Source organism: Cetorhinus maximus, chromosome 30, assembly GCF_964194155.1.
Source record: "Cetorhinus maximus chromosome 30, sCetMax3.hap1.1, whole genome shotgun sequence".
In the NCBI taxonomy this organism is placed as follows: Eukaryota; Metazoa; Chordata; class Chondrichthyes; order Lamniformes; family Cetorhinidae; genus Cetorhinus; species Cetorhinus maximus.
Genome location: NC_135908.1, coordinates 4,387,179 through 4,406,949, shown reverse-complemented (window position 1 = coordinate 4,406,949; position 19,771 = coordinate 4,387,179). Strand labels below are relative to the sequence as shown.

The following is a 19,771-nucleotide window of genomic DNA, read 5'->3' as shown; positions in this document are numbered from 1 at the left end:
ATTCTCTGCAGAGATTGGCCAGCTCTTGAAGTGCTGAAAGAGTAAAAGAGAAATAGAAATAATTTATAAACCCATTTCTCATGAGCTTTGCAATCATGGACACTCTAATCCAATCGGTCCATTGGGCTGAACTGCAGTCAGCTGACCTGTGTTAACCTATTGTGTAGCAATTGAAGGAGCCAATCAGAATTGAGCTAGTAGAAGACAGTGGCATGTTGGCAGGTGGGCTGGAGAATCTGAGGTTAGGAACACTGTGGAGATGGTACCGGCATTAAAAGTACCGTATGGGCTTTTAATATAATTTCATTGAATGCTAAGCACAGAAGGTGGTCATTGGACCCATCGTGCCTGTGTCAGTTCATCTTTCTCCCCTGCTCTTTTCCCACAGCTCTGCATTATTTATTTTCCTTTAAGTATTTATCCAATTACCTTTTGAAAATGGCTGAATCTGCTTCCACTACCCTTTCAGGCAGCGTATTCCAGATCATCATAACTCGCTGTGTGAAGAAATTTCTCCTCCCCTCCCCTCTGGTCCTTTTGCCAATTATCTTAACTCTGTCTCCTCTGTTTACTGACCATTCTGTCACTGGAAGCGGTCTCTCCATATCTACTCTTATCAAGGCTCTTCACAATTTTGAGAACTCCTTTAAAATCTCCCCAACCTTCTCTGCTCTAGGGAGGACAATCCACCTTTCTGGTTTCTCCAGACAGATTGAGTTGTTGGAGTAGCCAGAGGTGGATTTTATGTTTTTAATTTTTGCTTTGGATGCGTTGGCATCACAGACTAACATTTTGTATTCCAGCAACATTCATGTGGCTGGTGCTGGTTAACCAGACATGACCCGCTGGCACGAGTCCTGGTAATGAAAACTTATAAATGGAATAATCTAAAGCTGGGCCTTGAAGATTTCAAGTGATGGGGCTGGGACTATTTCCTTTGGCAGCTTGTCCCATTGTGGGATTGGTCCTTGGCAAGAGGGATTGTTGATACACTGTCTTGGAAACAGATGGTCTTTGTAGTTTGTGTGTGTGGCGGCCTCATGTATTGTCATTGCCGGAGAGCACCAGGTATTGTTTCTGTCAATTCCCACCGGCCCATTAGACATTTTATAGAACATGGTTTGTCTATTTTTTCTGCCTCCTTTACTCTAGATTCCCATTTCAAATCTTTGATTAAGGGTGCGACACTAGTGTATTTCCCTTATTGATCTGTGCAGCAAGTCTTTGGGTTGCTTCAATCTTATTTGGTTTAGAAGGGTTATTGGTGATTGGAATGTTAGCATGGCACCACCATTTGGGCAGGAAGGGAGTGGAAGGAGGTTTGGGGCCTGGGATTCCCTTTCCTAGAGGGCTATGATTGTACATATTGTCCTTTAGGTGGCAACTCCCAGGGCAATACCATCCTTAATTTGCTGCCAAGTGAGATAGCTGATCATAAAAGCAAAATACTGCGGATGCTGGAAACCTGAAATAAAAACAGAAAATGCTGGAAAAACTCAGCAGGTCTGGCAGCATCTGTGGTGGGAGAGAAACAGAGTTAATGTTTCGAGTCCGTATGACTCTCCTTCAGAGCTGATAGCTGAGAGAGTTAGCTGACCAGTTAGCAGCAGCAAATGTTTTGCTTCCGTACGCCAATGCTGAATCATTCCGTATATTCAAGACAGGGAGCGATAGATATTTTGAGGAGTACGGGAAATTAGGGATATGGGGATTGGGCATGAAAGTGAAGTTGAGGTCAAAGTTCAGCCATGGTCTTACTGAATGGCGGCACAGGCTTGAAGGGCCGTGTGGCCTACTCCTGTTTCTTAACTTGTTATGTTGTGTACTTATTAACAGTGGGGGAGTGAGGGAGGTATTAGAAGGAGGGAGAAGGGCAGGGGCCACCGGAGCCAGACTTGAGTTCTGCAGGCCACAGAGAGGTTGGCAAGCTGGGGAATGACAGCACACCACCACTTACCTTGCAGACAGAGCTGGAGGGGTCTAGCCAGAGAAGAGGGCAAGTTTAAAAGAGGGTGATAGTGGTTCCACAAGAGGTAAGTGTTGCACTCATGGGCAATGTGACTGCATACAAGGTCTACCCTGCAACCGTAACTACATAAAATGGCTCATGTGCCAATTCTGGATCACAGCTCTGCTTCAGACGTCACCTTCATTACAATCGAACCATTACACAATACAGTAGGCCGACACAACTATTCCCAGTTGCAGTTTGTACAGGCTCTTACTTTAAATGGACGGCTTCAGATGCTGTCCTTTTATTGCCCAAGGGAGGTTTGGAGATATTATCATTCTGTTGGTGCAGATCTGAATATGTCATTAGCATTGTTGTGGAGGAATGAAACCTGAGTTTAGCCCCAGTTTGTTTCGGTTATGGACTGCAGCTGCATTGCTGTAATTTGAACACAGATGTTCCTGTGTATTACCCTTTTTCAGGCACACTCCTACCAAGCACTTTCACAGTGCTGCTGTCTGCTCAGCAAGCTTGGGGAATTAAAGGCTTTACTGTCACCCTCTGTCACTATAAAATGCAGCATTATCTTTGCTTCCCTGTGCATCTTTCAGGAGAATCATACTGACAACCGTCAGTAATCTAGACCATGAGTGTCTTTAACAGTTTCCATTTAGTTTGACACTCTCTGAACACACGTCTTGCAGCATTTTTCACTTTATCGTTGACAGAACAGAAATCCTGATGTCGATTCTTACAGTACAAGAGGCGATTCGGTCCATCGTGCCCGTGCCATCTCTTTGAAAGAGCCACCGATTTCGCCCCCTCTTCCCTTCCCCATAGCCCAGGAAATTCCTCCTTTTCAAGTATTTATCCAACCCCCTTTTGAAAGTTATTGAATCTGCTTTCATTGCCCTTTCAGGCAGTGTTGCATATTTTAAATGTTTGATTTGTCTTAAAGTCATGCAGAGATGACACCAGTTTCTAAGTGTGCAACAGGTTTTGTTTATACTGCTTTAAGATATCTCTGCAGCCACAAACTGTCTGCACCCATGCTTACAGCTCAACCTTTAGTAGCTCCTCTGGTGCCTGTTTACTTAGTTCTGAATCAACACCCAGCCTCGACTAATCAAGCACAGTGTGCATAGATCAGTTACCAGACTCTCACAATCAAACACAGAACAATTGAACGCTACAGGCAGTGCATTCCAGATCATAATTTGTTGTGTAAAAGAATTCATGAATCAAATGTTCCACTTTTATCAACAGGATGAATTGCTAACTGGAAGCAAAGCAAGTAGCATAGCAACTCCCCTCCCTGAACGAAATGATGGTTCAGAGGGTTCCAGGGAAGGAGTTACAATCCCAAACATCAACCCACCTTTAGAGGTGGTGAACCCACTGATTATTTCCAGCATTTTATTTATGTCAAGTTGCCAGCCATTGCCTTTTAAAAATCTCCACACCGGATCAGGCTTAATCCCTAATGACTCCTCAGCCTGTCAGCTATGTTCCAACTTCAGCAACAGAATCTTGAAATTACTGATATTAGCATTTAACACATTATTGCCGAAAAGGGAGACAGACCGCCGAAGCTCTTCACCTTGCACTCATCAGGACAGACCCAAGAATGCCAAATTTCAAATCATCACAACAATTTACACTTCAGGAGAAAAGGGTGCTGATTGGTTGGCCTGTCGGCTCTGTTTGACTGAGGCAAAACAAAATAAATAAATAAAATCAAAAAGCCAGAGTTGACTTGCCAACCAATCAGCATGGCACATTAGTATAAAGTGTAGTAATTAGTATAAATTGTGGTGATTGTTTGAAATTTTACATTCTTGTGTTTGTCCCAGTGAGTTCAAGACAAAAAGCTTCAGCAACATTTTTTTCATCTTTTCAGCAATGTTGAAGTTTTGCCCTATCAACTATTTAACACATTGCTCTGACACTATCTAGTGCCTGCTATTTTAGCAGCGGCATTAACCCATTTAAAAGCAAGCGGGTCAGTGAATTTTCTGAAATAGCAGACAAAGGAATGTCATTGTAACTGTCTGCTTATTTGCAAACTATCAGCCCAACTCCAACGCTCACTGGAAATGCAGATTGGAAATTCCAGACTTTCAGCCCATGATTGTATCCGGCCTATATGGGCATGTGCTTCTGCCCTGGGTGACCACCCTTCTTCACTATGCCCAGGCAATCCATCACACCTGACCACAGATCCAGGATTAGCCACTAGCTGAGGACATGGCTCCCATTTCCACCTGCCCATTGAAACCTCTGAACACATGTGGCCAAATCCACTGGAGAGGAGGGTTTGAAATTTTAAATATTACCATTTGCATCGTGCATGATGGTACCCCATGGTCTCACACAAGGGAGTCTGTGGCTGACCGGTGAATCTGGTTTTGGTGCTTTTGGTCAAGGGAAAAATGTTGACCAGGCCACTCTTGTAAGCTGTGTCCAGCAGAGATGCGAACTCATAAATAACATTGTTGTGTTATCATGACTGGACCTGTCTAGATTGAATTATTAACGCAAGGGTGAACTGAGACATCAGAGGCTCCCAGGCTGAAAAGAGCATGGGGGAGGCTGGGGGGTAGGTGGTGGTGGGTGGGAGGGGAGGGGGGTGGTGGGGGGGGGTATAAATTTCTCTTGGGTGGTGGTGTGGAAAGGCCAATAGCGAATTGCCAGCTCCTTTTCACCACCAACTCATTTCAATTAAAAGGAGCACATAACGATACAGGAAGCGAATTGCTATCATGAGGCACCTCCAGGCAACAGGCAACAGTGCACGGAAACAGGAATTCTGGCTGATTCTCTCCTAGTCAATATAGAGGGACCCAGGGGCTGATAGCAGTGGCTCACTGCGAGACCCAAGCTGAGAGCAGCTAACTCAGGCACTCCTTTCAGTTCTGCCGAAGGGCCATGGAGGCTCGAAACGTTGACTGATTTCTTCTCCGTCGATGCTGCCAGACTTGCTGAGTTTTTCCAGGTAATTCTGTTTTTGTTTTGTTTTTTCACTCCTTTTACTTGTTGCTTTATCTGTGTCTTAACAGTAAAAGCTCTAAACTGTAGACCTCCATTGATTATTGTGTTATTCAGTCTTCAGCGCTAGAGTCGATGGTGGTCGGCTGCTCAGTGTGTGGAAGGAGGGAGAGGGAAGGAAATTCATATTCCGACCACAGTCAGCTCCTAATGGCAGCATTCCAGAAAGATGTAATTCCCTGCTCAGTCGTCACCTCCGGTTACTAGATTAGAGGCAAGCAGTCAGGAAAGCGGACAGGAGAAGCCAAGGGACACCCGGCAACAAATTATTCATTAAAAAACAACACAGCTAAGCCTTTTTGTCTCAGAAATGGATCTTTTTTTTTTTACTGCCAGGACTGGCCAATATTTATACTCTTGTGAAACGCACACATTGCTTGAGAGGCCAAGAGGCCAGTGGTAATTATTATTAGGGGAAGATTGATTTTTGTCTTACTCGTGCTTTTTCAGGATATTGGTCTAGTCCATATGTAATTTGTTTTCCAAAAAAAGGATTTCATGAATATTCCACTTATTATCTCAGGTTTACACATTTCTTACAGGAATTCCATGCTGGTAAACCTGCCCTATAGGAGAGCTGATGCTGTTCAATAAGTCAATCTTTCTGGACTGTCGTTTATCACTTTCCTGCACTGTGGTAAATCATCATTGTGTTCTTGCTTAAAGCACATCTCATGTAAAGAGGTCACAGGAAGGAGGTGGTGAAATGTCCCCTTGGTGCTGTAGAGAGAACATTTCTGAGGTTAGGGATCAGGCAGTCATGCATTCAGCGTGATGATTTACCACCCTGAGTTTACAATGACCAATCTCATAGGGATTTTAGGGACAGGAGGAGGCCATTCAGCCCCTCAAGCCTATTACAACCATGCAATGAGAGCCTGGCTTATCTGTGGCTTAACTCCCCCTGCACCCTCTCCCCGTGCTCCATTTCCCCCTCTCCCACTCCATCTACCCCCACCCCCTGCAGCCTCTCCCCCTCCTTGTGTTCCATCTCCCCTCCTACCACCCCCCCCCCCCGCTCCATCTCCCCCTTCCCCCTGCTCTATCCCCCCTTCCTCTTGCTCCATCTACCCCAATCCCCCTGTTCCTCTCCCCCATTCCCCCTCCCCCTGGTCTATCTCCCCCTTCCCCTGCTTCCCCTCTTCCCACCAAAGGTAAACAAGTATCTATTAATCTCAGCTTTAAACTTAATAATTGGCCTAACATCAATAGGGATAGGAGGAGACCATTCAGCCCCTTGGGGTCTGCGCCACCTCTCAATTGGAACATAGCTGATCTGTATCTTAACTCCATCTACCCAGACTGTTTGGTACTGAAACTCTCTCCCTTTTAAACTGAATTGAGATCCATTTCCAGAGCTGTCCAAAGTCCTGGTGTGAGGTTCTGAAAGGAATGGGAACAACTCATTGTGTCCTCTGGAATTTATCCGGATTGCTTTAAAAGGAATTAATAATTTGTGACTCTTGTACAGTTCCGCAGCTCCCTAGTTGTGATATAAACAGTGATTGCTGAGATAGTGATCGATGCTGTGAATGGACAAAGGGTTTCCCCACAGAGTCATTCACAGAGACTCTGATAAAGACTCGTTCACTAGCAAAGTGACATTTATGATACTTTGGAGGGTAGAGGCACAAATCCATCACTTTGAATCAGTACAGTGAGTGAGTTAATCCTGCCCTGGGTGCAGTAAAAGGGAAGCAGGCAAAGACGTAGGGAGACAATGTCGAGCAATCCCCATCCTGAGGTCAGTTAGAGGGTATTTTCTGCGGAGATTGGCAGCTGCTTGTCCATCTCTAGCTCCTCCCCTCCAAACAAAATTCCTGTCAGGAAATGGCTGGCTTTATTCTTTCAAAGATGCGTCTGTACCACCATGTGACAGAATTATTTTGCAGGTGTAACAGAATGAATTATTCTCCCTTATCAACTCTTCATCCTATCTTCCTTATTTTTTTTCCTCTTATTCTTTCATGGGATGTGGGCATCGCTGGCAAGGCCAGCATTTGTTGCCCATCCCTAATTACCCTTGAACTGAGTGTCTTGCTTGGCCATTTCAGAGGGCAGTTAAGAGTCAACCACAGTGCTGTGGGTCTGGAGTCGGTCACCTGTAGACCAGACCAGGTAAGGACGGCAGATTTGCTCCCCTAAAGGGCATTAGTGAACCAGGCGGGTTTTTACAACAATTGGGTCACCATTACTGAGACTAGCTTTTTGATTCCAGATTTATTAATTGAATTCAAATTCCACCAGCTGCCGTAGTGGGATTTGAACCCCTTTCCTCCCCAAGTTCATCCAGGCCTCCGGATTACAAGTCCGGAGACATTACCACTACACTCCACCATCCGCACAACGTTCAGGCACTTCACCATGGAATGTGTGCTCTCAACAACAACACGACGATGGGCCGAATGGTCCATGTCATAAATTTTCTGCAATTTCTATTTTCTATGACTAACAAAAAGGCTGAACTGACTATCCACCCCATTGGCAATTGTGGGATCCTTGCTGCACAATGCACGGCTGCAACTGTCCACACAGAAACACTGGCTGCACTTCCAAATAATTCAAGCTATTGGTGGATAGAAAGATAGATAATTGCTTTATTGGAAAGTCATCATGGAGGCATGAAGCAAATCGCGATGAAGATACAAATGCAGCAAGTAATCATGATTCACGACACAGTTATAGACGACGATTAAAATAACAATGAAGTATAAAATAATAAAAGGATTGCACAATTATGAACACTTCGGCATGTGAGGGGCTTCCAGGATGTTCAGAGAGGCGGGTTGGAATAGCTGCGCCTCCTTTTTCCACCTGTCCGTGCATTCTGAGGTTTATTATGGGCTGAAATGGATGATACACCAGTCCCCCTCTCGTCAAATCCAAAACGTCCCAATCTATTCCCTCTGCGGAACAAAGCAATTTTTCGGCAAGGGAGACTCCAAAGGTGGAATTTTATGGCCGGTCCCGCTAGCGGGATTTTCCGGTCCCGTCAGAGTCGACGGGCTTTTGAAGGGCTCGCTACATTTTCCTGCCCCACCCCCTCCGCGACAGGACCGGATAATTCAGCCCCACGTAGGGAAGCTCCACCAGACTGAGGAAAATTATCCCGACTTCATGCTAGATGTTACCTGTGGGTTTTTGATCTCTGGCACACGGCAAGATATTGGCAGGACAGAGATGAGGAAAACCTCTTTTTCTCTTGCTCTTCCTTAAAAGGTGGTGGAAGCAGAGCCTTCGAATGTTTTTAAGGCGGAACTGGATAGAACCTTGATAAGCAAGGGGGTGAAAGATTATCGAGGCGGGTGTGGGTGGTACCTGGGAATGTTGGGCTGAGGTTACCATCAGATCAGCCACGATCTTATTGAATGGGAGAGCAGGCTCGAGGGGCCGAGTGGCCTCCTCCTGCTCCTAATTCGTGTGTTCGTATATTGATGGCCTGAACCATACTCTTTCCTGCGAGCTGTAGCTGACAGAATTTGGCATGCCACTCATCAGTACCTGAGGGGAGATGTGTTCTGGAGCTGTCAGCAGCAGCCTCACATTCCCAGTGTCCGAGAGGGGTCCCAGTCGGCAAAGTTGATGGCAGTTTGATGAGAAAGGTCAGCAGTGACGACCCTGAGCCTCTCCTCGGTGAATACATTGATTTTTCATTTTTTGTCGTTTGTTTGCTTTTCTCTAATTGCTGTTGTAGGGTCACAGTTAAAATGGGAAGAATGACTTCAGAGCTTTTAAAGGGGTGATTTCTGCTCTTAAAAAAAGTGTAGCGAAAATCCTCTCATTCAGTATAGTTACACCACAATCTCAATATCAGCTAAAGCTGGGATGATTCAGGGCTTTTGGTGCAAAGTGAAGGTATAACTTGCTTTGTAGTGACCCAGAGGTGGTTATATTATAGAGACGTACAAGATTATACACGGGATGGTTAAAGGTAACTGCAGAAAACTACTTCAAGTTAAATTTGAAAATAGAGCTGTTGTGTTTTGTGTCTTGGAGATGTGCAGAGATGACACTTGTTTCAATGTCTGAACAGGAGTTTTATTCAGTGCTTTATGTCTACAGACACAAGCTTCCAGCTTACCCTCAGTTTAGTTGCTCTTTTTCAGTAACCACACCCAGGCTTGACTAACAGCACATAGAACAGACATAAATAATCAAACACTCAAAAATTAAACGCTATATCAACAAACAGACAAAGGTTCAAACTAGTAAAAGGCAACTTCAGGACTGGTGTTAGGGAGAGTGATCAACAACTGGAGTGCTTTTGCGCACAGAGTAATGGGGTTAAAAGCTCCAGTTATTTAAATAAGCAATCAGATGGAGTTTGTCTGAATGCTCTTCTTCCTCCGTAGTTATCTTATGATCTTTTGGCCAGGTTTTACTCCAGTATGTGATCCACCAACATCACCAAATAATCTATGTGGCCATCTCGTTGCTGCTTGCAGGAGCTTACTATGTGGAAATAGTCTGCCATGTTTCCTACATTACATTTGGAAAAGGTACTTCATTTGCTTGAGAAGAGCTTTGGACGTCCCGAGGTCATGAAAGGCGCTATTTAAATGCAAGCTCTTTAGTTTCTTTTTATGATGATTGATGTGTCTTATTTCTTGTTTTTTTGCAGGTGTCCCATGCAGGTGTCCCTCAGGAGCAACCAGTCTGGAATTATTCCTTCCTCTTCCAGGGCCGAGACTGTGCTACCCTCTTCACTGCAGGAGCGGCACTCGTGCTCGAGTATTATTCCATTACCACAGGTATGTGCACAGTTTTGTCCACTACAAGCTGTGAATGGTAAAGCTGTGCTTTTACAGAGGCAGTTTGTGACCTTAATGTTCAGTGAAGTTTGATCTTTAGGTTTAGGTCCCTGGGGAAGGCAAGTCAGAGCAGCCTCCATGGGCCACCCTCCTGCCCTTTTCCTGCCGTTGTGAAAACTGTGCCTGAATCATGTGTCCAGTTCTTCACATGCCTCTGAATCTGCCTCAGGGAACAGTGGGTCCAGTTGCTAGTTCAGCGTGGCGACATTATTGGATATTCGACTCCACAGACATCTCTGTGATATCATGATCAGGTGACATGACGATGTCAAATATTCAGTGATGTCATCAAGATGTTGTGCTCCTGTGACATCACCAACTGGGCAGAGTGCTTCATGGGCAGGGTCACCAAATCATGATGTCACTGGAACTTTGTAGTGCTGTGAAACATCTGTTGTCAGGTAGCCTTTTTTGTGTGTAAATGATTTTTTTGGGGTATGACAATGTTCTAGGGACATCATAAATGCCTGAATTTGTGACATCACTGGGGCATTACATCACTGAGACGTTAATGGATCATGGCATCACAATGACTCCACTGGAGTATGACGTTGCCAAAACATCACCGAGGCAAGATGTCATCATGGCGTCACTGGGGCATGACATCACAGTGACATCATTGAACTATGGCATCATGATGATGTCATCAGAGCATGACATCACCATGATGTAATCAAAACACAATGCCTCAATCACATGTCACCTCACAGTGACATTACAAAAGTATCATATCACCATGATGTTACCATAGCATGACATCACAATTACATCATTGAACTATGGCATCATAATGATGTCATTGGGCATGACATCACTGTGATCTCACCATGTGAGGAGAGGAATCTCACAAATATTTTGTTAATGTGCCCAATACCACTTCCAGTTAAATTTGTGGATGTGCTGTTTTACCTAACCTGTTTATTTGGACAGCTAAATGCAGGGCAGACTTGAGGCTCCCAACTGTGTGTGGCTATCACCGTGATGTGAGGGAGCCAGGTTTAACAACGTAAGTGCCCAGAGCTGCCTCACAGTTCCCCGGAATTTGAACTTGCACCAAATTAAAGCAGCTTTTCCGTAGCATATTCCCAGTTTGAGCAGGTTAGTGAGGACCTGATTGGTCCCTGTGAGTCACTCACTTCATAGAAGCTCTTAGACAGAAACCATTAGCCCAGAGACAGAACCAATTTCATTCCCCGAGTAATGAAGTTAGCATCAGGGAATAATCCTGTCTGTGTGTATGTGCGGGTGTGTGTGGGAGGCGGGGGTGTGGTGACACATGGTGAAACAACTAACCAGCTGACTGTTTGTAACTATTAACTTCACAAATGTATTTTTAGAATTCGGCAGTTGCTTGGGTTAATAGAAAAGTATATTTCCTGTTTGATGATGATCTCAGAGGGGAGCTGGGCTGCTTCATTTCATTGTTGTTCCTGGACTGTTTTAGTGGTGATAGGGTTCAGATAGTCTGAGGCCATTAACTGCAGAACACAGTTCCCAGCTGATAGGGCCCCTTGTTTTACTGTTAGCTGCAAAGTTCCATTCGCTCGCTCAGCATAGAGTCCTGTGTGTGGGTACTTGTTCCCAGCACTGAGCACACAGCTGTTAAAAGAAACTATGCTTAAAGTTTTATAAAATGGCCCCAAAGTCCGGCAGATCCCCCTCAGATTGATGGTGCACTGGGAGTTTACTTAATGCAATGTCAGGAGGTCTCCTCCAGAGTGCGCTGTAAAGTGAGATCTGTACCTCAGCCTCAGCCTGGAGTTATACTGTCACAGTTGCAAAGCGGAAGCAATATTAATTCACCCTTAGATCTCAGTCATTCCCTGTGATCCCAGAACCAGTGTTTCAAGAAACTCTTCGTTCCTGTGGGTGGAAGAGAAACGGGGGGAGGGAGGGAGGGAGGGAGGAGAGTCCAGATCAAGGGGACCATAACCTTAAAATTAGATCTAGGCTGTTCAGGCATGATGTCAATAAGCACTTCATCACACAGAGAAGTGGAAATTTGGAACTCCCTCCTGTGAAAGGCTGTTGAGGTTGGAGTCAACTGAAAATGTCAAAACTGGGATTGATAGATTTTTGTTAGGCAAGTGGTAAGGGATATGGAACCAAGATAATTGGAGTTTAGAGACAGATCAGCCATGGTCTAACTGAATGAGGCAGGGGTGGTGATTGGTTTTCTGAATGGTGGAACAGACAATACTGGCCTTGCCTTTGGTGTCCAGGCCCTAAACTCTGGAATTCCCTTCATAACCCACTCCGTCCCTCTCTTCTCCTTTAATACACTCCTTAAAATTTTCCTCCTTGACAAAGTCTTTGGTCAATTGTTCTATTATCCCTTTATGTTGCCTGATAACACTCCTTTGAAGGACCTTCTGAGGTTTCACTGCGTTAAAGATGCTATAAAAATGCGAATTGTTGTTGTTGAATGGCCTGCTCTTGTTGCCATGGAAACAATCCTTGTGCTGTGACCGAATGGAATGTGACTGACATGTTTTATTGCAATGGTTCTCAATGACAGTGATGAACACCGTCAGCTGGTACATCCGTAGCCCACTGGGGTTCTCAGTGGTGCCTCTGGACCAGGGCGCCTACCACAAGCTAATGGCAGAAAGTGGAGGCCGTGGATTGTGGGTCAATGGCCTACCTGTGCAGGTGAGTGTCGTTCCTCTTTGGACGTTAATTGGACATGAGTCCCGAAATGCATCGTGCAAGAGGTGGAGCAATGTTAAAGAAAGACAAGGAGGGTATCTATCGACCCCTGTCATTTCTGATATAGGGACCGCCCAGAAAGTGCCAGGTAAGAGAAGGAGCACCTCAGCAATGCTGACCTACACAGTCAAATAGCCCATCAATTCTCATTTCTGTTCTTGGATGTGAGAGATGGCTTTTTGGGCAGCCTGGAGTGGAGTTTGTATTCCAGCAACTTTAGGAGGGTGCGGGGGTGTCAGGAAAAGGTTGAAAACTGGACTTACCAGTGTGTGGGTGGGGTGGAAGCCTATATGTTAAAAGAAAGGGAATGAGGAGTCTAGCATCACACTCTAACGCACCTCTCACACCCTTTTTACAACCAAGTTAAGATGCAGTGAACTATTCGTTTGGCAGTGCAGAATTTGAGTGTTGCTGCAAAAAGAGACAACCTGTCAAAGCTTTTCATCTTGCACTCATCAGGACAGATGCAAGAATGCCAAATTTCAAAGGGAGCAACAGTTTATATTTCATGAGAAAATCAATGAGATCACCTGTCTCATGCACCTTAAATTGTTGCTCCCTTTCAAATTTGATATTTTTGCATCTGTCCTGATGAGTACAAGACAAAAAGCTTTGACAGCATGTCTCTTTTTTTCAGCAGCTTGCAGAGAACTGTTGGATTTATGAGAAAACTACTTTTAAGCTGACTCCATGCCCTTCCTGAACTTACCTGATAAAATGTTTATCCAGGTATAAACTATAGGTGAACATGGACTTTCTCATAAGACTTGTAGATGCCATCTTTTCCTGTTTTCTAGTTTTCTCCTGTAACTATTGCCCTACACTTACCAGTCACTCTCAACACATGTTCTCTACAATTAATATTTGCACCAGGAGTTCCTCCTGGTATCCAAGCCAACAACCTGCCCTCAACAAACCCCTACCCAAAACAGATAAATCGAGCATTTGTCTCACTGCTTTTTGTGGCACATTACTGTAGTGTATTGAAAGTTGCATTGTGCATTTTGTCCACTTGAGGCTACCGTACACACACATGTACCAGCAGAGGGAGTCTGCTCAGAAGAGATAATAAAAGATCCATGTTTAACAGCTCGTGCAGTTCTAATTCTAAATGTCTCTGGCTGAATATATAACTGTTTCTGTCTCAAGAGCTTCACAATTGCTACATAGTTGTCACCACATTTCAAAGAAATTCAAGTGTTTCAATGATAAGGCTGTTTAGAAACACAAGTATTTTTTCTCATGCCTATCCTGTGTAATTTTGCAGGCACAGCAAGGGGCTCAGCTCACAGAGATTAGACCTAGACCAAAGTATTGTCCTCCCTACACCCTGTGATCTCAGCTATCCACTGAAACCCAGGATTGTGGAATTCCCTTTTAATTTTCAATCCTGCTTCCAACCAGATATTTATCCAGCTCCTTTTTTTTTGAAGGAGTTAATCAAACACTATGCCTATTCTCTTTTTGGGAGTCACCTACTGCTTTATATTACAGGTAACAAAAAATACCAATGTTTATTCTCTGTCTCTTCACAGGGCAGCAACTTGAGAACAACGTTCAACACCAATCCCACCGTGGGGCTCATTCTCCGTCTAATTGGCTCGGAGGTAATTTTGAATGAGAACAAGTTTGCTTGCATTAAGGTCATTACATTTGGTTGCGTCCCCGATTTGAAATGCTCCACTATTGGTGGTCATGCCTCCAGCTGCCTGGGCCCAAAGCTCTGGAATTCCCTCCAAAACCACTTGTGGCCTCTCCCTTTTCATTTAAAGGCATTTCTTGAAACCTACCCCTTTGACCAAGCTTTTGGTCACCTGTCTCAATACATCCTTGAATGCTTCAGTGTCATGCTTTGTCTGATGATGCTTTTTCTGGGTGAAAGGAGCTATACAAATGCAAGTTGTTGTTAAAAGTTGATCCACTTGTCTTTTACTTTTGTTTGTTCTTTCCCATAATCTTGAGACTGTGGAACTCCTCATCTTCCTTTGTCTTTCCTTCCTCCTATGTGCATCAGACTTTGATCTCCTGAATTTGTCTCACTGCCTTCTCTCCAGATGTCTTCAACCTTGGTGTTATCTTCCACCATGGCTGCTGGTCCATCATCGGTTCTGCCCATCAAGTCTTGTGTAGCAAGATCTCAGGTGCATGACTTTCCCTGCATGAAGTAAACCAAAAAAGGCTTCAGTTAGAAAATAATTACTCATTAATTATTGCTGAAAAGCGAGACATGTTGCTGAAGCTTTTCGTCTTGCACTCATCAGGACAAACACAAGAATACCAAATTTCAAACAATCATAATGATTTAGGATGCTGATTGGTTGGCAAGTCAACTTTGATTGGCTGAGGCATTGCCATGGAGAAAGCAATGTGGAACTATAGCCCCCCACCATGTTTCCAGGTATTTCAAAAAAGGCTCAAGGCTTGAACATATTCTTTTTGATGGCAGAGAATAGACCCATGCGTATGAATTTATGTCACTTCCAGCAAGCATAAATGAGCCACATTTCGAGCTCGATTGATGATCTTAAATTGATTGTTAGTGTAGCTATTAGCGCACTCAGGATTGTTCAGCATCCTTTGCTCCTGTAGTATAAATTGTTTGTCCTGATGAGTGTAAGATGAAAAGCTTCGGCAACATCTCCCTTTTCATCAATATTCAAATTCTGTACTAACAAGTGACTGTTACCAATTAATTGCTAATTATTCAAGAAGAGCTTCACAGGAAAAAAACATTAACCATTTTGGGGGCACAAATCACCACTCCACTGATTGGTGAAAGCAGTCCAACAGTACGAGTAGCATCTGGTGTAGGCAGGTACCTGCCTCAGACTGGGATCTCAAACTAGCACTGTAGGATCTTTTACTTTAACCCGGGAGGGCAGGCCGGGCCTGGGCTTATGCCTCCTTCAGAAGACAGCACCTCAGACAGTGCAGCACTCCACTAGTAGTGCACTTGCCTTAATCCTTAAATTATCCATTTACAAAAACCCCAAAAAGGAAGAAAATTGAAAAAATAAACACATAGATGAAATTCATAACATCTTCAGCTACACTTTAACCGGTTGTGTACGTGTCTCAGATCTTAGTAATGATCCTGCACTGAACAAGGATGAATGCTACAGCCAAAGACGGTCCTACCATAAAATGATTTGCTTCCTTTATGATAGTTGCACAGTTACTGGCAAAAGAAATTATATTAGAATAACTATGTCAGAGTAACTGACACAGGAAGTAAAATCATATTTCTCAAACACTTGTGGCACAAAACAATCACTCCCACATGATGTAATTTAAAACATTCAGTAAAACAGATGAGCAATTGTCAGAACACGCACAAAGGCAACAGCTGGTTTTTTCTCATACAGTCCAGGGCTCAAGAAATCGCTGAAGACAGAACACCTGCAGAAAGAAAGAAAGACTTATATTTATATAGCGCCTTTCACAGGATGTTCCAAAGCACTTTACAGCCAATGAAGTACTTTTTTTTGAAGCTTAGAAATGTTACAGTGTCAGAAACACGGCGGCCAATTTGGGCCTCATCATGCCATGGAATCTTTTACATTCACCCAAGCAGGCAGATGGGGCCTCCCTTTAGCACATCATCAGAAAGACAGCACCTCTGACGGTGCAGCACTCCCTCAGCACTGCATTGAGAGTGCCTTGATTTTTGGGCTCAAGCCATGGAGTGAAAATTGAACCCAGAACCTTGTGACTTAAAGATAAGAGTGTTACCAACTGTGCCACAGCTAACCAAAGAAAATAATGAACTCGCTTTTATATAGTGTCCCAACAGCTTGAGAGCTAATTAAACACCTCTGAAGTGTAAATACTATTGCAGCATGACAGCTAATTTGCAAGGGATCAGAAACGGCAATAAGATAAATTCCAGGTCATCTGATTATTTTTTAAGTGATGTTGATCAAGGGATAAATATTGGTCAGGACACCGGGAGAGAATTCCCTGGTTCTTCAACTGGTGCTGGGAGAGGACTGGCAAGACCCACTTTTAATATCTCATCTGAAAGACGGCACCTCTGGGTGCTGCACTGACTCTCAGCCTAGGTTTTTGTGCTGAAGTCCTGGAGTGGGACTTGAACTTGGAACCTTTTGACTACTGATTATAATAGTTAATTAAGGAAGTTATACTGTGCTTTTGCACATTTAAATGTAAGCCGAGGGACAATGTGGTAGTCTAAGTTTCTCATTTAGAAATGTTTTACATTTTAACAGTCCTACTGTGCACAGCAAACTCCCACTAACAGCAATATGATAATGACCGGTTGTCTACTTTTAGCCTCCGATTCTGGCATTTTACACATCATCTGTTTTCATTGTTCTATCATTGGTGGCTGTGCTTTAGTTCCTAAGCTCTGCATTTCCCTCCCTAAACCTATCTGCCTCTCTACCCTCTCTCCTCGTTTAAGACCTCTCCTTAAAACCTACCTCCTTGACCAAGCTTTGGGTCACCTGTCCAAATGCTTCCTCACATGAGTTGGTGTTAAATTTTTTATTATTCTCAGAAGTTCCATTACTAAGTGCATTAAAACATTTTGCAATGTTAACATGAGTGCAAGTTGTTGTTGCTTAAGAACGTTGGTTGAGAGATAAATGTTGCCAAGGATGCCATGGGATCTTTTACATCCAGCTGAAGGGGCACCTCGGGATCCGGATTAAACCCTCATCCGAAGGACGTCACCTCCGAGAACACAGCGTTCTGTACTGCACAGGGAGTGTCAGCCAAAACCTTTATGCTCAAGTGGGGCCTGAACCCTCAACCTTCTGACTCAGAGGCAGGATTGCAACCCATTGGGCGCGGCTGACACTGCACACGTTGAATTGGTCTCCGACTAACAATCAATGAATTGGCCTCGGGCTAACAATCAATGGAATAAAAATCTGGTGGGTTCTATAAGATGCCCTTCGCCAGACTTCCCGGACGGCGAAGTCGAGGATCGACCTCATGATCTGTGTTTCATTTTCATTCCCAGCCTCTTGCTCCTTTTGTTTTGAAGTCATTATTGTCCCGTTATTGCATTTTGGTGCCTTTCAGCCAAGGCGTCTGGTCCGAGGTGTGTCTTTTTCTTCTGGCTGATACATAATGAGCTGATTGGACTGAGGCCTGATATTTAACTACCTCCTCCTTGTGGAGAATTGCTCAGTATGTTGCTCAGCCATGGTGTGCAGAATGGAGAAGGATTGCAGCAGGCAATTTTCAAAATCACCTTTCGACTTATCTGGTTTGCTTAGTTGCCCAACACTTGGCTTTTGTTTGAACGCAAAGAATTACAGGAGCTCTTAAGGCCAATAGTTAAAATGTTGGATAATCCAGTGAAGAGTAACCCACTTGTTCCTTTAACCTGCATAAAGTGAAGGTGTACTGGGGGTGTTTATACTAGAAAGAAATCTCACAGTATCACAGTATCTTTATAGTACAGAAGGCCATTCAGCCCATTGAGTCTGCACTGGCTCTCTGAAAGTGCATTCTACCTATTTCTATTCCCCTGCCTTATCTCTGTAACCTTGCACATTCTCTTTTCAGGTAGCAATCTAATTCCCTTTTGAATAGCTCGATCGAACCTGCCTCCACCACCCTTTCAGGAAGTTTGTTCCAGACTCCAACCATCCTCTGGGTGAAAACTTTTTTTCCTCACATCACATTTACTCCTTTTGCCAATTATTTTGATTCCGGGCCCTCTAGTTCTTGATGTTCTCTTGAGTAGGAATAGCTTCTCACTAATTACTCTGTCCATACCCCTCAGGATCTTGAATACCTCGATCAAGTCCCCTCTCAGCCTTCTTTTCTCCAAGAGAAAGAGTCCCAACCTCTCCAATCTATCCTGATAGCTTCTTTATCCCCGGAATCATTCTTCTGTACTCTCTCCAATGCCTTCACATCCTTCCTCAAGTATGGCACCCAGAACTGGACGCAGTACTCCAGATGAGGCCTAACTAGTGTTTTATACAAGTTTAACATGACCTCCTTACTCTTGTACTCAATGCCCCTATTAATAAAGCCTAAGATACTATATGTTTTATTAACTGCTCTCTCAACATGCCCTGCCATCTTTAATGACCTATGTACGTATACACCAAGGTCCCTCTGTTCCTGCATCCCCTTTAGAGACTCTCCCTTTATTTTATGCTGTCTTACCATATATTTCCTGCAAAAATGAATCACCTCACTTCTCTGCTTTGAACTTCATTTGCCACTTGTCTGCCCAATCCACCAACATGTCTATGTCCTTTTGAAGTTCAAGACTATCCCCATCACAGTTGACAACATTTCCAATCTTCGTATCATCTGCAGATTTTGAAATCATGCCCTGCACACCACATTCTAGGTCATTAATATATATCAGGAAGAGCAAGGGTCCCAACACTGACCCCTGAGGAACTCCACTACAAACCTTTTCCAATCTGAAAAATAACCATTTATCATTACTCCGTTTCCTGTCACTCAGCCAATTTCTTATCCAAGTGCCTACTTTCCCTTTTATTCCATGAGCTAGGATTTTTCTTACAAGTCTCCTGTGGCACTGTATCAAATGCCCTTTGAAAATCCTTATACATCATATCAACAGCGTTTCCCTTATCAACCTTCTCGGTTGCCTCCTCAAAAAATTCCAGCAAGTTAGTTAAACATGATTTTCCCTTAATGAATCCATGTGGGATTTCCTTAATTATCCTGCACTTGTCTAAGTGACTATTGATTTTATCCCATACTATAGTTTCCAGAAGCTTCCCTACTACTGAAGAGAAACTGATTGGTCTGCAGTTGCTAGCTTTATTCTTGCACTCCTTTTTGAATAAGGGTGTAACATTCATAATTCTCTAGTTCTCTGGCACCACTCCTGTGTCTAAGTAAAGGTAGCCTTTCTGACACCTCCATCCTCTCAATTGTAAGTTCTTCTAGTGTACCAGTTAACTCCTTTCTCACCTTGGCCTGGCTAGGATCCTTTTCCTTTGTAAAGACAGATGCAAAGTACTCGTTCAACACCTGCGGTATTTCTCCAGCCTTCACATGCAAGTCCCCTTGTTTGCCCCTAATTGGCCCTACTCTTTCTTTTACCACCCTTTTATTATTTACATGCTTATAGAAGGCCTTGGGATTCCATTTTATGTTCACTGCCAGCCTCTTTTCATGCTCTCTCCTTGCTTTTCTCATTAGTTTCTTCACTTCCCCTCTGGTCCTTCTATATTCAGCCTGATTCTCCATTGTATTTTCTACCTGACATCTGTCATACACACATCTT

General features: G+C 43.8%; 1 protein-coding gene across 1 annotated transcript in view; it reads left to right on the top strand.

The window, feature by feature from the left end:
* Positions 1-14,687, top strand: part of LOC144669932 (coiled-coil domain-containing protein 33-like) — a 91,622-nt gene extending 76,935 nt beyond the window's left edge. Inside the window, exons 8-11 of the mRNA XM_078532215.1 lie at positions 9,621-9,750; positions 12,329-12,462; positions 14,055-14,126; positions 14,574-14,687. Coding sequence (XP_078388341.1) covers positions 9,621-9,750; positions 12,329-12,462; positions 14,055-14,126; positions 14,574-14,687 — 450 coding nt within the window. The remainder of the gene's footprint in view (positions 1-9,620; positions 9,751-12,328; positions 12,463-14,054; positions 14,127-14,573) is intronic.
* The last annotated feature ends 5,084 nt before the right edge of the window (positions 14,688-19,771 follow it).